Source organism: Aptenodytes patagonicus, chromosome Z (assembly GCF_965638725.1).
Source record: "Aptenodytes patagonicus chromosome Z, bAptPat1.pri.cur, whole genome shotgun sequence".
Taxonomy (NCBI): domain Eukaryota; kingdom Metazoa; phylum Chordata; class Aves; order Sphenisciformes; family Spheniscidae; genus Aptenodytes; species Aptenodytes patagonicus.
Window position 1 is genome coordinate 59,129,088 of NC_134982.1, and position 14,648 is coordinate 59,143,735.

Here is a 14,648-nt window from a genome sequence, read left to right on the forward strand (position 1 = left end):
GTGTGCTGCAGTATTCTCAAAACACTGAGGCTTTGAGGAGCTATGACTTACTGGACCACAGCTGTCTGAGGACTTTATGAATGTCACTAAGATATTCTTTCTGTCTCTCTTGGGAAACAGTCAATTCAGAATTTTAAATTCCCAAGGACAAGTCTTAAAGGTTTTTTACTTTACTTTTTAAATTACATTTCTGTAATTCCTATTTAAGATTTTTTTTTAGTTGAAGACTTCAGTATTTGTTCCTCAAAGCCTTTCTAAACAAATATTCGTAACTGCTAGAAAAGTCAACTTTTTCTCCCTAGTAAAGGACAGGAATGCAACCATTCCCATTCCCTGCATCTATTTTCTTTTAGGTATGTCAGACACAGGAGTCACTATTAAGGCTAATTTTTCTGAGAAGTAGAGGGCAAAAACGGAAAGGATTTGAGGCATCTCAGATATTATAAGGATGAACAAAGATACAATTTGGACTGAAAAACTATGTCAGAGTGCAGGTACCAAGCAGCTGAATGTGGCAGAGGCTTGATCAGATGGATGGCCCTACCACATTAGGCTGTCAGGTTTCAGCCACACAAATATGAGGTCTATCAGAAGGAGAAAAATGGGTGAAGAATTCTCATTTTACAAGGATTCTGTGATACAAGCTACCAAAATGTTTTATTTAGGTGCTTCCATAGCAAAATATAGTGGGCATAGGTTGCTGTCATTACACGTGGTGCCTAGGGTATTGAACCAGGATCGAAGTCACAGTAATAGCACTAATAAGAGACCACTTCGATCCGAAAACACATCCGGTGTGAGAAAACAAGACACATCTCTTTTACAATCAACTGAAACACATGGATGATAAGCAATACTTGACAGCTCGTTTAACAGCTTTCTTGATTGTGTCACATGCCAATGAAGTCAACAGGATTTAAGGAAACGCAGGCATTCTTGGCTGAATTAACACAAAAGTCACAGCATTGTGCAGCACGCCCAGAAACTCTTCATGAGCTACAGGCAGGTGCTCTAACTGTAGAGAGCTATAGTTCCTCGCAGCATGCAAATTCAGGCAACCTTCTTATTCTTCCATGCATTGCCGTGGGCTGTTTCTGTCCTCGCTTTGCATTTCCTACAGGCAACCTCACAGTTCATGGTTTTCAGACAGCCCTCATTTTGAAAGCTCTTACCATGATGGAAATCCCCACTGAAGGTGTAACATCGTTCAGCAGTTTTAACTGGATTGCTCTGATGCATATTGCATCAGGTTATTCCATATATAAACCTACAGTAAGAGGCTGTCCTGACACCAGGATGTGGTCCCTCGTTATGAAGGCAAACCAGTGTATGACCCTACAAACAAGACCACGGACAGCCCCCATGCTCAGTCCTTCGTCAGGGGTGTCCAGCTCGACACTGCTCACGGCTCCCGCCCCGTCACTCTGAAGACGCCCGCGGCAGGAGGTGCGCGGTGCCAGGCCAGGAGAGAAGGCCCCGGCCCCGCTGCAGGGCCTGGGGGAAGCCCGCTTCTCAGCAGGGCCCGACCGCCCCTCCCGCAGCCTTCCGGGGAGGCGGGCGGGGCGGGACCGCCCTGCTGGGGGCGGGGCCTTCATGCCAGCTCGGCCTTTCATGCTCTCGGCTCCAGCGCCGCAGCTGCAGCCTCGGCACGGGGCTAGGTGACCGCGGATCCAGGTGACCGCGGACCGGGGCCGCGCCGGCCCGACCCGGCCTGTGCGGGGTGTCTGGGCGTCCAGAGGGACCGGGGCCGCTCGGGTCGTGCGGCATCGGCTAACGGCCGGGGGGGGCGGGGGCGGGGGCAGGAGCTCGAGCTCGAGCTCTGCAGAGCCGCCGCTGGCCGCACTTCGGCGCGTCATCGGGCAGGAAGAGCTGCGGCCGCTGCGCGTGGGCGGTGTTGCGCATGCTCTCCTGGGGTGCTGCCGCGAGTGTGGGTGCTGGGCGAAGCGTGTAGAGTGTGGAACGTGTGCGGCGGGGAATGAGGGGCGTGGGCCTGCGCGGGGGTACGTGGCCCGGTCTGTCGTGGAGGTCAGCGGGAACGGCCTTGCCAAGGCGTGTGTGCGTGTATGTGTCTCGGGGAGAGACAGGGTTCTGTAATTCCTGCAAAGGAAAGGGTGCGCAGGAGGCCTTTCCGGGGGAATAAAGAGAATGGCCGTAGGTATGGGTGTATACACGTGTGCAGATCGGGGCGAATGAAGGGTTGTCCGCAGAACGGCACGTGTGCACTAATGCGTCTTGGAGGTGTGTTGAGGGGCTGGCCTTGCACGCAGGGATTTAACAGGCCTATGGAGGAAGTGACCCTGCACACGGGTGTGTGCACACGTGTACTTTGCACGGCAGAAGGGCTTTCCATGGAGAGGTGTGCACTAGTGTATATTGGGGGTGTACAGCAGGAATGGTACTTTGCAGGTGTGGAGGAAAGAAGAGCAGACCCCACACTTGGGTAATAAATGTATGTATATACTTCAGAGGTGTAGAGGGCATGATCCCACATACATACGGGGAAGGGGGACAGTGAAGAGGTTGATCCCATTCGTAAGGGGAAATGGTGGGAAGGGTTTCTCGCCTCAGCATGGGGTAGTACGTGCACAGGGTGATCAAGAAACAAATCTGCAGGGTGATAGTGACAATGCTTTTTCTACTCACACAGATGTGTTCAGGGGGGTTGTTGAACCCCCTGCAGGAACAGCCCCCCGATGTGTGTGCATACAGGCGATATGGAAGCAATGGCACCATGAGTAAAGAAGGGTGGCATGAGTGTGCATACTAGTACATGGTGTGGGAAGAGTTTTGGGCAGAATAGCCTATATGCATACCCCACAGCGAAGCAAGTGGGAAGATCGAATGATTTCACAAGCACACAGGCATATGCAGAGTGTAGAGATTGTAAAGAGGAGTATTCCAGGCTCTTTGATTTTGAAAATCATCACTTTAGAAATGTGAATGTAGAATATACAGGTGGTATCATTTGTCTGTGAAACACTGATAAAGGGGTGTCTCATGCACTTGAGGCTGCTAACAGAAATAGTAGCTACATGGTTGCTGTAAAATCTGGCCCAGAATTCCCCAGTCTGAAAAAGTCCTTGAACCTCTAATAATGTAAAAGCCTTAAGGTGGGATATGGAAGAGCAGTAGACCAAAACAAGTAGAGATTAATTATTTCAAGTATTATTTCATGGAGCACTGTTTTATTTCTTCTCCTTTCTGCTGAAGATTACTAGTCCCAGCAACGTAGAGGTAGGCCTTGGAATGGGAAGATCCCAGACTAGAGAAGGCTGTGTAGATCAAAGTCAGCATGTCATCAAACACTTAGAAACTAAGAGGCAACTGTTAGTGATTAATTATTTAAAAGAATTTCAGTGAACAGTTCTGAAAAGAGATGATTAGCCTGCAAAACCTGTTAATAAATTCTAAAATTATAGTGGCAACAAACTTAACATTATATAGCTAGGACATTATAGCTCTGCTTGAAGGAATATACTGTTAATGGTTGAAGGGACTTTGCCATTGTTGAGAGTGAATGCTATTTGAACATACAGAATTATTTTGGTATTATTTTGGTATTTACAGGCTCAGAATAGGTCAGAGTCAAGATAGGATTCTGTCTGTTTTTAAACTCTGATGTAGAAATACATCACATGTTTCTTTAGAAATCATCATCCAACTTAACCTGAAAAACAACGAACTGGTTTAGTTAGTGGTGAATTTCCCCATGTAGTTAACATTTACATTGGATTGTTATCAGTCCTTTTGCTAGGGTAAATATTCCAGTTCTTCAGAAAAAGATGTGTTAAAACTGACAGCAATAAGAAAAAATTGTGTCTGCACAAGGCATGTGTGTGGCTTACTTGCAACTTCTTGAAACTATTGTGTTACAGAGGTTTAAGGCAGTACTAAAAATAATTCTGCTTTGGGGCTTACTGAAACCTAATGTTAACAGAAGTTGAAATGCACAAATAGCATGAATTGTTTTCGATTCTGGTCAGTTCATATGCCTTTGAAGTATCTCCACATCTACCTCCAAAATTATTTCAAGAGACCATTATTACAGCCAGTAGCAAGTGTAATTAAATGTGATCTGTGTTGCCAGAATGACTTGTGATCTAGCGATTCAATTCTGGTAGATCTGTAGTTATGGTGAACCATGACATTTATTTTTTTTACAACTTACAGACTTCCTATTTTAGGAGATGGTATTTTCTGGATTTGGATTGAAGGGTTCTAGAATTTTAGACTCTGCTTGAAGATCAAGGAGGACAGAAAACTATTCTGCTCCTCAAAAGCCTGCTTTGCATAAATGAAAAGATAACTGCTTTGTGAGAAGGGAAGTGGTGATTCTAGCTCAGGCAGGTAACTTGGAGTAAGCAGACTTTGGGTAAGTTCACTTTGTCACTTCCTTATACTGTGCCCTTTTACTTTACTTTGGCTTCTCAATTTATATAGTATAGAATACGTATGCAGCGGTGGCTGACTTGAAGGTTTGCTTCTAACTATACTAACATTATTTGTGCAGTTTCAAAGACAAGCTTATAGGGATGTCAGAAGTGGCTTCACATCTTGAACGTGATTTTATTTGAATTAGTATCTGGTTTTACATATGCAATGACAGGATGTCCTGCTCAGAACCATCTCCAAAAAGAGGTTGTTCTAGAAATGAGAAAGCAGTGGTTCTGTTAGATCTGGATCCAGCTAATGTGGTTTCAGGTTTCACTCAGTGATACAGGGTAACATGCTCTCTGACCTACCTTTACACAGCATCTAAAATCCTGCAAAGTACTCTCTCTACTTTTTCTACATGAGGTACTGAATTTCTTACAGACCTTTAAAATATTTCAAGCCCGTTGGACAAAAAGAAAGACAAGATTAAATTAAAACAGCCATCATATACGCATGTAACTGCAGATGTTTTCAGCATGAAGAAATAATTAATTTGCCTGAAGGATTATCATCTGACCCTTTGAAAGTGTAAAACAGTAATTAATTAACATACCACTTCTGAAGTAAGGTTCAAACGTAAATTCAAAAGAAGGGTCTCAATGTAAACCGAATAATATCTATTACTTTATGGCTGAATCTATAGAACTTAGCTTCATTTGTCATGATAGTAATCAGATGCTGAAATTCCAGGCTGTATCTGTTCTACTGAAGTTGGTTGGCGTAGCCACAGCTGCTTTGCTTGAGTAAATGAGAAATGCCATTTCTTATGAGCTTAGTCATAGTAGGTGTCTTTGCTTTTTGCAACTTCAGTTTCATTCTGAAAGGTACTGTAAACTGCTCTCTCCGGAATCATGGTTGTTGGAGTTAAACTAGAAAAAAACATCACTGCCAGTCATAGTTTTGCAGAGCCATAATGGATTGCAAGTGGAGACTAGAAATGTCTCTTACCTTTGACAACTTGGGATAGGTTCCTGATCACCCTAACATGACTATTATACCAAAACATTGTTTCATTATGTGTGACAAAACCTAAACTAATATCTGTTAAAAATAGGGAAATATTTGAAAAGTTGCTGAATTTTTGAAGTTTTGTAAGAGTGGGATGTCACAATAGCCTTTCTTTTAAAAGGTTACTGAAAAAAATTAAATGTAATATAAAAGGAGCATGAAATTGAATGTCAATGTTGTCATGCTCGCATAGCAGCTTCTCAGAAAGAGCTTCCCCAGCTGTCAAAACCAGTAGAGAGATTGATACTGCTCTATCTGAGTCAGAGATGATCAATCCTTGTGCATTAATCTGGAAAAAGTTTACTTGCTGTTAAACTGGAGTAAAAATCTGACATAACATCAGATTTCATACCAAAAGGATGGTACTTAGTTAAAATCCAGTTATTTTCGGAAGGAGAACAACAAAAAACTTATAAATAGCTGGTCTGATACCCCCTGCTACCAACTTAGTAGTTTCTGTTTGGGGGGAGAGGAAATTTGGGTTATTTTGGGGGAGTTATTGCTGTATCCTTTTTAAATAGGCTTTTCTTTTTCTCTAACACATTTTTTCCAATTGCTAAATGAAAAAAACCAACCCACAATAAAAACAGCAAGGCAAAATGGTAAATTGAGGATAGGTATAGATTAAAAATTATTACATAGTTTAATCAGCTACTAAACAAGCTGTAAAATCAGATCGGAGAAAGCATCTTGTTACAGTAACTGTTGATGTTGCTTGTAAAAATACTGAGTTTCTGTGGCATTTCAATTGTCAGAAATCCTTTTTTTTTTTTCTCCCCAGTAGCCTCCAAATTCCCTGATGATAATCATCATCCTTATTTGTCTACTTGTCTCCAAAAGTTGTTGTCTTATTGTAACCTAATACTGTATTATTGAATATCTGATGTACTTTGGCCTGCAAAATAGCATGTAAGGGTTTAGAAGTCAATGTTTAACTTGCTTTAGCTCACCAAAGTGTGTTTAACAGATACGTAAACTAACTCGGGCAAAAACTTTCTCTTTTTGTTCACAGTCTGTCAGTGGATGTATCTTTTAGCAGTTTGTTCCATTGTGTAGTTTTGGAATGTGAGATTTTGGAATATGAGATGTTTTTTCTTTCATTTACTAAGACATCAGTAATTTTTCCACTTATACAGAAGTTTCCATCTGAACAGGAAAAAGTCATTTTACTGTTTAATTACAGTTGAACTTTGTAATACTTAAATACTGTTTATATAGAATTTTTCTATATGAATTATAGAAATAGAGGTATTAAAATTAAGTGAGTTTTAACTAAAAAAAATAAATAATCTGTCCTTTTCTAAGATCTTCTAATGATAGGTACTGTAAAGTATCAGTTGTCTGTTATTGGTGGATGAGTTAGTACGTGTCCACAATTCTGGACTGCACTTGTGTATGCTGTTCATGAAGTGTACCATTTACTTGCTCTAAAGATTATTATTAATGCTGCTTCTTTTGTGTGTTTCCCCCCCCCCCCCCCCCCATTAATTCAGGAAGTGTATTTCAAGAATCTTTCAAAACAGAAACAAAAGGAAGTCATGGAGAAGAATGGAAACAACCACAAACTTCGTGTTTGTGTTGCTACTTGCAACCGTGCTGATTATTCAAAATTAGCTCCCATTATGTTTGGTATTAAGGCAGAACCACAGTTCTTTGAGCTTGATGTCGTAGTGCTTGGTTCCCACCTGATTGATGATTACGGGTAAGGTGAATTTTTGTTTCTCTGCCAATCTGTTTGTGGGGTGTTAGTGATAACATCATGAATGTTAGGTAACAAAATCCTTGTCATTGTGAATGTACACAACAGAATTTTAAATGTATTTTTTCAGATTTTATTTCATTTTGCAGCTCCTTCTGAGATTGCGTATTTCTGGTTTTTTTTCATCCAATCTTGGAATTTTAGAAAGTTTTGGGTAAATGCTGTAATTGAGATCTTCAACAGGATCACAGACTATATTAAGTGAGAAACTCAATTATTTCAGACTTCCCTAAGAATCTGGTGATTATCGAATGCAAATGTGCTACTGTTTTTAATTTTCACAGAGAAAAGATAATTTTCAGTCATTTTAAGTTGCAGCTCTTCTGCTTTGCATAGTTATTGGAGAAAGTACTTATATATTCCATATCCCAGGGGAATACTGTTAGTTCTTACTTCTGGGATTGTGGAGGAAAGAAAGGTTTTGTCAGAAAGAGAGAAGCACCGAATAACTGATCGATATATTAGGTATGGTTTGGCAGGAGAGATTAGGGTCCCCTCTATAACACCCTATAAGTAAGCAGTCAGGTTACCTGCCTGGGATGTTGGAATGTCTTGGTCCAAATCCCTTCCTTTGGAAGGACTTCCCACATCCCAGGTGAATATTCTCCTATTTGCAGAGGGAAGGGGCAGAAGGAACAGCATGCATATTCTTGTCGGGGTTGTGGTGGTGGTTTGGTTGGTTTTGCTCAGGCTGCATTTACCAGATTGGGCCCAGTAAGTGAAATAGATAGGAAAATGCTTACTCTGCAAGTCAAAATCAGACTTTAGCGTAAGCATATCAGTGTTGTTGAGCTTTTAGAAATGTTATGCATATCTTCAAGTAAAGACACTTTTTGGACTTTCCAACGAGAAATTTTGGCACTTGATAAGTTAGGGTGTGAGGAAGTTATATTATCTCAAACTACTAAGACAGGAAGTTCCGCTGCTGCCCATTCTCAGTATAGTGCCCTGTTCCTTGCTTTGTACTGGATGCTGTTTCCATCTAATAACATGACATGGCAAGGTGAATTCAACACCACAAAACTAACCTGATTTAAAAAAACAAACAAAAAACCCCCAATCAAACTTCTTGCCAGGTTAGCATGTTGAATTGCATCCTGTCTGACTGGAGAAATAAGGTAATCCCATTTCATTTGCTGAAGAGGAGAAACATGGCCCTGATTTTTCTTTAGTCCTGAACCCTTTGCTGTCTGCAAGACTTGTGCAAAGTAATATGAAATACTACTTTTCCAATTCCAAGGTGTTTAACACCTGTCTCTGATGTAAATGATTTGTAATGCACAAAGCAATAGAGATTTTGATCTGATAAATGTTGCTGTTAGTTGCTTTGTGGTAAGTATTCTTAAACCCTGGTACTGCTTGGGGATTTTTTTTGGGACCTAGCCCTGCACTTCTTAATCTGGGGGATCCTGGAGAATTAGTGGGTCCTCAAAATGTATGTGTTCCAGTGATTTGAGTAGGGTAATCAATGGTAGCAGAATTCAAATGATAGTGATCCTGTGAAATGTTTCTTACTGAAACATTTGGACGATAGTAAAAGAAACAAAACAACAAAAATGCAGTCTCGTTTGTTCCCTGGATTTTGACCTTTCAGAAGGGAAGGAATATAGAAGAAAAGAGAAGAATTTTTTTTGAGATAAATGCACACAGTAGAGAAAAAGGCAGGTCTATGAAGGGTAGTTGTAAATGGAGTTGGAAATGTAATGCAGTTTATGCTATAAAAATCTGAGCTGCTTCACTCTGTCACATAAAAAGGATTTGCCTTTAAAAAAAAAAAAAAATTACCTGACAAGTTACTTTTAGGAATATATCCTGTGTGTTACAGCAGTGAGCAGAATTGAGTAGGTAGATAGGGTTTTCTTTAGTTACGCAGAATGGAGATTGCTTCTTTACTTGAGCTGGAGCACTTTACAGTCTTTGCTATCTTTGCTCAGCTTGCAGATCGTGAGATTTTCATTTGCAGAATGTGAGTAGCAGAGTAGATTTAATGAAAATTAAATCTGATTTAAAACAGTAATCCTGTGAATAAGACAGTGAATGTGTCAGATGGGTTGAAGACAAAATTGGAAAACTTCTCGGTTTTTTCCTCTCTTATTCCAGCCAGAGCGTGCAGACTACTTAGGTCAGGTTTAGTGAATGTGGAAGACAGGTAATCTTATAGAGATGAATGATCTTTCACATTTCAAATATGTAACTGTAAACAATAACAATTCACAGTATTCAAGGTATGTTTTAACTTTCTCATCGTGGAATGAAGCTGGTAGTATGTGTGGAAAACCTTTTTTCTTTAGTGCGAAAGCCTGTTTCCTTTGAACATAAGGCCTCTTTGTGCAGTGATTTCTTAAGTCTATGAGTATATAAGTCTTGATACAACTCACATACAGAATCTACAAAATGGATGCTAGCTGCAGGATATTTTCCTTGAACATACAGACCTCAGCTTTGCATTATATCTGTTGTATTTATACATTTGTCCAGCAAAGTTGATATATTGGTGAGGAGTCAACATACCTTTCCTGAAAGGAAATTATGCCATATCTATTCTCTGAAAGGCTCTGCAAACACATGAACAAAGAGTTTGATTTCTGAGGGTTTCCAGAACACATTCAGCAAGGCTCCTCATTAAAGGTGTCTAGAAAAACTTGATGCTTGGAATATGAGGGAAGATCTTTGTATGGATGAGAATGTTCTTTTAAAATCTTAAAAATTAGTTTCCTCAATGAAGGAGATGTGATAAGCAGGCCTTTGTTCAAACCTAGTACAAATATTCTAATATGCAGTTATTTCATCAAGCTATGTTGCTCTCAAACTAAGTTGTATTTACGCTAACCTTTTTCCTCTTACCTTCAGTAATACCTATCGTATGATTGAACAAGATGACTTCGATATTCATACAAGATTGCACACCATTGTGAGAGGAGAGGATGAGGCAGCTATGGTGGAGTCAGTGGGCCTTGCATTAGTCAAGTTACCAGATGTCCTGAACCGCCTGAAACCTGACATAATGATAGTTCACGGGGACAGATTTGATGCTTTGGCCCTGGCCACATCTGCAGCCCTGATGAATATTCGCATTCTTCACATTGAAGGTGGGGAAGTCAGTGGGACCATTGATGACTCTATCAGACATGCTATAACCAAACTGGCCCATTACCACGTGTGCTGCACAAGGAGTGCAGAGCAGCATTTGATAGCCATGTGTGAAGACCATGACCGCATCCTTTTAGCAGGCTGTCCCTCATATGACAAGCTTCTCTCTGCCAAAAATAAGGACTTCATGAGTATTATATGCATGTGGCTAGGTGAGCAGTCCACTTCTTATGTTTTTCATATGACTTTCAACACTAGACAAACTCAGTAACTAAGTTATCAGTCTGTGGGATCTGTTGACCAGTGGCTCTGAGAAAAGTGCAGGAAAGAAACAGACGGACTTCTTGTTAGTAAGTTTAAGTTGGCTTAATTGGAGATTATTATCAAGCATCAACCTGCTTTGTCTCAAAAAACTAGTCTATTTGGTAATAGCATCAAGTATTTCTTTCTTCCTACATTTTCTTTTTCTTTTGATCTGTGTTATACCATGTACAGCTGGAAAGCTACAAATCTGTCCTAGCAAACACATCTGGTCCTTTTGCCAAATCAAAAAAATGACTCCTGAAATGGGTAATTTCTCTGAGCAGAACAATTTAAAAACATAACAGTCTTATATGAACAGTTATTTTGGTGTAAAGGATGTATTTAAATAGAATCAGAGCTGTTCAGGGCTAATCTAAAAAAAATCAAAGAGAATTTATATTATGAACATTCTTTTGAGGCATGCACTGCAACAGGGCAACACGTGCCAAAGGCTCTTGGTGTTTCATATTCATTAACTTACAGAGAATTCCTGTAAACAATGGGGGGTTGTGTTTGCTTTTTATCTTTGGCAAAGCAATCTCCTTTATGGCATGTTAACCTGTGTAGTTGGAAGCTGGAATCTTCTTACATCAGTAGGTGAATATTTTGCAGATAAACTTTTTATCAAATGTACTAAAACAAGTATGACTGACTTTTTTAAAGCAATGGGAATGAAGTCTTTGCTTGAGGATGGAGAACTGTCAGAAAACCTGAGCAGCTTCAGGGCTTTCATGTTATTCCAGATTAAATACACTGGTGTGAGAACAGACTCTTGACCCTGGTATAGTCTTGCAAAGCTTTAGATGTAGGCCTGAAAGTTAACGGTTTGTTGGGGTTTAGGTAGTGGTCTCTAAAGTTATGAGACTTGTTTAGAGAGGGAAGTAACAAGCTAGATCCTCCTGGTACTCCCTTGAGTTTTATTGTAGCATTGAAATTTATGTGTTAGATATCCCATTCAGTGCCTTGACTGTTCAGACTTTCACACTGGTAGTTTCAAAAGTATGTCCTCCCTTCCTCTTACTACTGTATGCCAATAAAAAAATTTTTCTTGGACTCCATTTGGACAGGTGACGATGTCAAAACCAGAGATTATATAGTTGCTCTGCAACATCCTGTAACCACAGATATTAAACATTCCATAAAGATGTTTGAGCTGACACTAGATGCGCTCATCTCCTTCAACAAGAGAACACTTGTTCTATTCCCTAATGTGGATGCAGGTGAGTAAAATACCTTCATGACGGAGGGACACGTAACAGATTGTCTTTAAAACATCCATTGGTTCTTATGGCATGCTTTTATCCCAGAACCTCCAGCCTGATGGAAATAGCATCAGATGGTCTCAGCATCAGGTATGCATCTGCTGCAGCTCCATGTTCACATTGCTGGAGGACATTCCAGCTTTTCAGTGTGGGGAGGAAGATGAATGGAAACCATGTGACATGTAGAAGCAATATTAGTGTGTCTTAAATTGACTAAAAACTACAAAACCATTTTTGCAGTATATTTTGGGATCAAACTTGGCTTACGTACCCAGCTCTGCAACTTACGCTGTGAGGATAAAAAGAGAACAAAAACAACTCAGAGCTGGCAACTCAATGAACAGCTATTAGCTCCTTTGCATGTTTGGACTTTCACTTTAACAATAGAACTTGAGTCATTTATTCTACCTCATTTTTCTGTAGGAAGCAAAGAGATGGTTCGGGTGATGAGGAAGAAGGGCATTGAACATCATCCCAATTTTCGGGCAGTAAAGCATGTTCCATTTGACCAGTTCATTCAGCTAGTTGCTCACGCTGGTTGTATGATTGGTAACAGCAGTTGTGGTGTCAGAGAGGTGGGAGCATTTGGTACACCTGTCATCAACTTGGGGACACGTCAGACAGGAAGAGAAACAGGTACATGTTTGCTTAACCACTTTAATTTCCTCATGGTTCTGAGATTTTTTTTTTTGTTCCACTGGGTAAAGTCAAATGAATGCTTGACAGAGGCCATCTTGCAGTATCAGTGCAATATAATTTTTGACCCATTTTAAAGCTTTGCTGGCTATTCCTGTATCATGTTAGTGCTACTTGTGTGTTTTATGTAAGATAATGAGGTTTCTGTCTATAGACAAGTTAAAATATATCTCCATTTGCAGTGGATTCCATTTAGCAGAATAGGCAACTAATTGTTTTCCTTTATAGCTAGTTTGATGTTTGACATGTATTAAAATTTCACTTCAAAAAATATGAACTCTTCACTATGTCAGGAAATAACTGTATTGTGGTATTTCACAGATAAGCAGATATGACACAAATAGTCATTTACCCCCTGTTTTCATTCGTGCATTTTAAATTTAGTAATAGAATTCTGTTGAAGGCTAATACTCTATTCTCTAGTGTTTTGTAATGCATGACAGCATAGGAGTCACCATTGCTTTATTGGGAGCAAGGGGAGGCATATAACTGATGAAGAGCAGTGTTGATCTGGCTGGAGTCTTTCATGCTCAGAGGAAACAAAAATAATTATTTCTTCATTTCTAAAGCAGTTCTTATCATCTAATGTAATTTGAGGAGCTGACCTGTCCTATTATGTTAACTTTTGTCATCTAGGTGAAAATGTTCTTCATGTTCGTGATGCTGATACGCAGGATAAGATTCTGCATGCTCTACAGCTGCAGTTTGGTAAACAGTATCCATGGTAAGTACATTCATCTTGCTTTATTGGAGGGGATGTTAAAGCAGTAGAGTAAAAGGCATTTAGTCCTGAGGTGGTTCATCGTATTTGATTGGAGTGCTTTTAATGTGCTAGTCTGAGGTTACAAATTATTCTTCATTTCACATGCCTCATTCAGAATCATAGTACAATGTCTGGTATGCAGATTAGTATTTGTAGAGCAAAATGTTACTAGTAATGTTTTGGTATAACTAGTAATTTAACATCCAACAGAAAGTCAAGAGGACAAAATTCTTATGTTAGCTTAGACTAGCATGATTAAGAGAGCTTGTTCCATAGGAGCAGCATGGGGGAGAACATCCTGTCTGCCTACCTCTGACTTGTGCCTGAAGGACACACTACTTCATAGCTGGATTGACCTCAGGCATGAAGCATAGAGAGTCCTGAGTGAAAGCTTCCAGGGTAGCTGCAGGATTATAGCAAGATACTTTTCATTGTCCTTCAGTCATACAGTATTGACCCTCAGTTCTTTAACGTTTAAGTTCTTATAATCTTCGAGAGATAATATTTGTCTAATTAAGGATAAGAATCAAAAGTATATTTTTTAAGAACCGCAATAGAATAATAAAGCTGAACTCTGTAATACCAAATGTCTGACACTACGTATGATGATATTGTAAAACCAGACTTGTATGTTGCAAACTGCCATGAATGTACCATTTATTACATAGTTGTCATCTGTGTGATAAGTACATCTTGTCTGGACATGTAGCACATGCATAAACTTTCCATAATTTTAGAGCTTTATTATGTGGGTCCTTTCATTAAACTCCTATGTTTTTTTTTTCAGCATTATTAGCTTTCCAGTTTTCTACATTCCATGTTTCGTATTCGAAAATGGAGCTAATGCCCAACTTGCATAATCTGTTGTGTGATCTTCAAACTACTGACACTACCTACCATATCCCATGACAGACTCAAGTACTGTGAGATGCAGTATTGTCATAATAGCCATATCATAGTTTTGTAATGACAGTGTTACAGCCTTCTGTCATATAAAGTGACACTTTATATGTCTATAACACTTTATAGATTGCAGTGTTATTTCCAATTAAATTGATCTTTTTTTTCATATTATAGCTCAAAAATATACGGAGATGGTAATGCTGTTCCAAGGATTTTGAAGTTCCTCAAATCTATTGACCTCAAAGAGCCATTGCAAAAGAAATTCTGTTTTCCTCCTGTCAAAGATAATATATCTCAAGATATTGACCATATTCTAGAGACACAGAGTGCTTTGGCTGTGGATCTAGGTGGAACAAATCTCCGAGTAGCAATTGTCAGTATGAAGGTAAATATTCTGTTGTGCTTTTAGATATTCTGCAGACTCCATTGG

At 39.8% G+C, this 14,648-nt stretch overlaps 1 protein-coding gene across 7 annotated transcripts in view; it reads left to right on the forward strand.

The window, feature by feature from the left end:
• The window catches only part of GNE (glucosamine (UDP-N-acetyl)-2-epimerase/N-acetylmannosamine kinase), a 33,919-nt gene that overhangs the window by 5,024 nt on the left and 14,247 nt on the right, over positions 1 to 14,648 (forward strand). For 2 of the 7 annotated variants that reach the window (XM_076362881.1, XM_076362887.1), the window contains exons 2-7: positions 6,936 to 7,144; positions 10,052 to 10,503; positions 11,662 to 11,814; positions 12,280 to 12,492; positions 13,189 to 13,276; positions 14,393 to 14,603. In XM_076362881.1, coding sequence (XP_076218996.1) covers positions 6,936 to 7,144; positions 10,052 to 10,503; positions 11,662 to 11,814; positions 12,280 to 12,492; positions 13,189 to 13,276; positions 14,393 to 14,603 — 1,326 coding nt within the window. Of the gene's footprint in view, positions 1 to 1,426; positions 1,447 to 1,600; positions 1,675 to 4,170; positions 4,373 to 6,935; positions 7,145 to 10,051; positions 10,504 to 11,661; positions 11,815 to 12,279; positions 12,493 to 13,188; positions 13,277 to 14,392; positions 14,604 to 14,648 lie in introns of those variants that run through there. The other 5 variants (XM_076362885.1, XM_076362882.1, XM_076362883.1 and 2 more) reach the window with 5 other exon arrangements.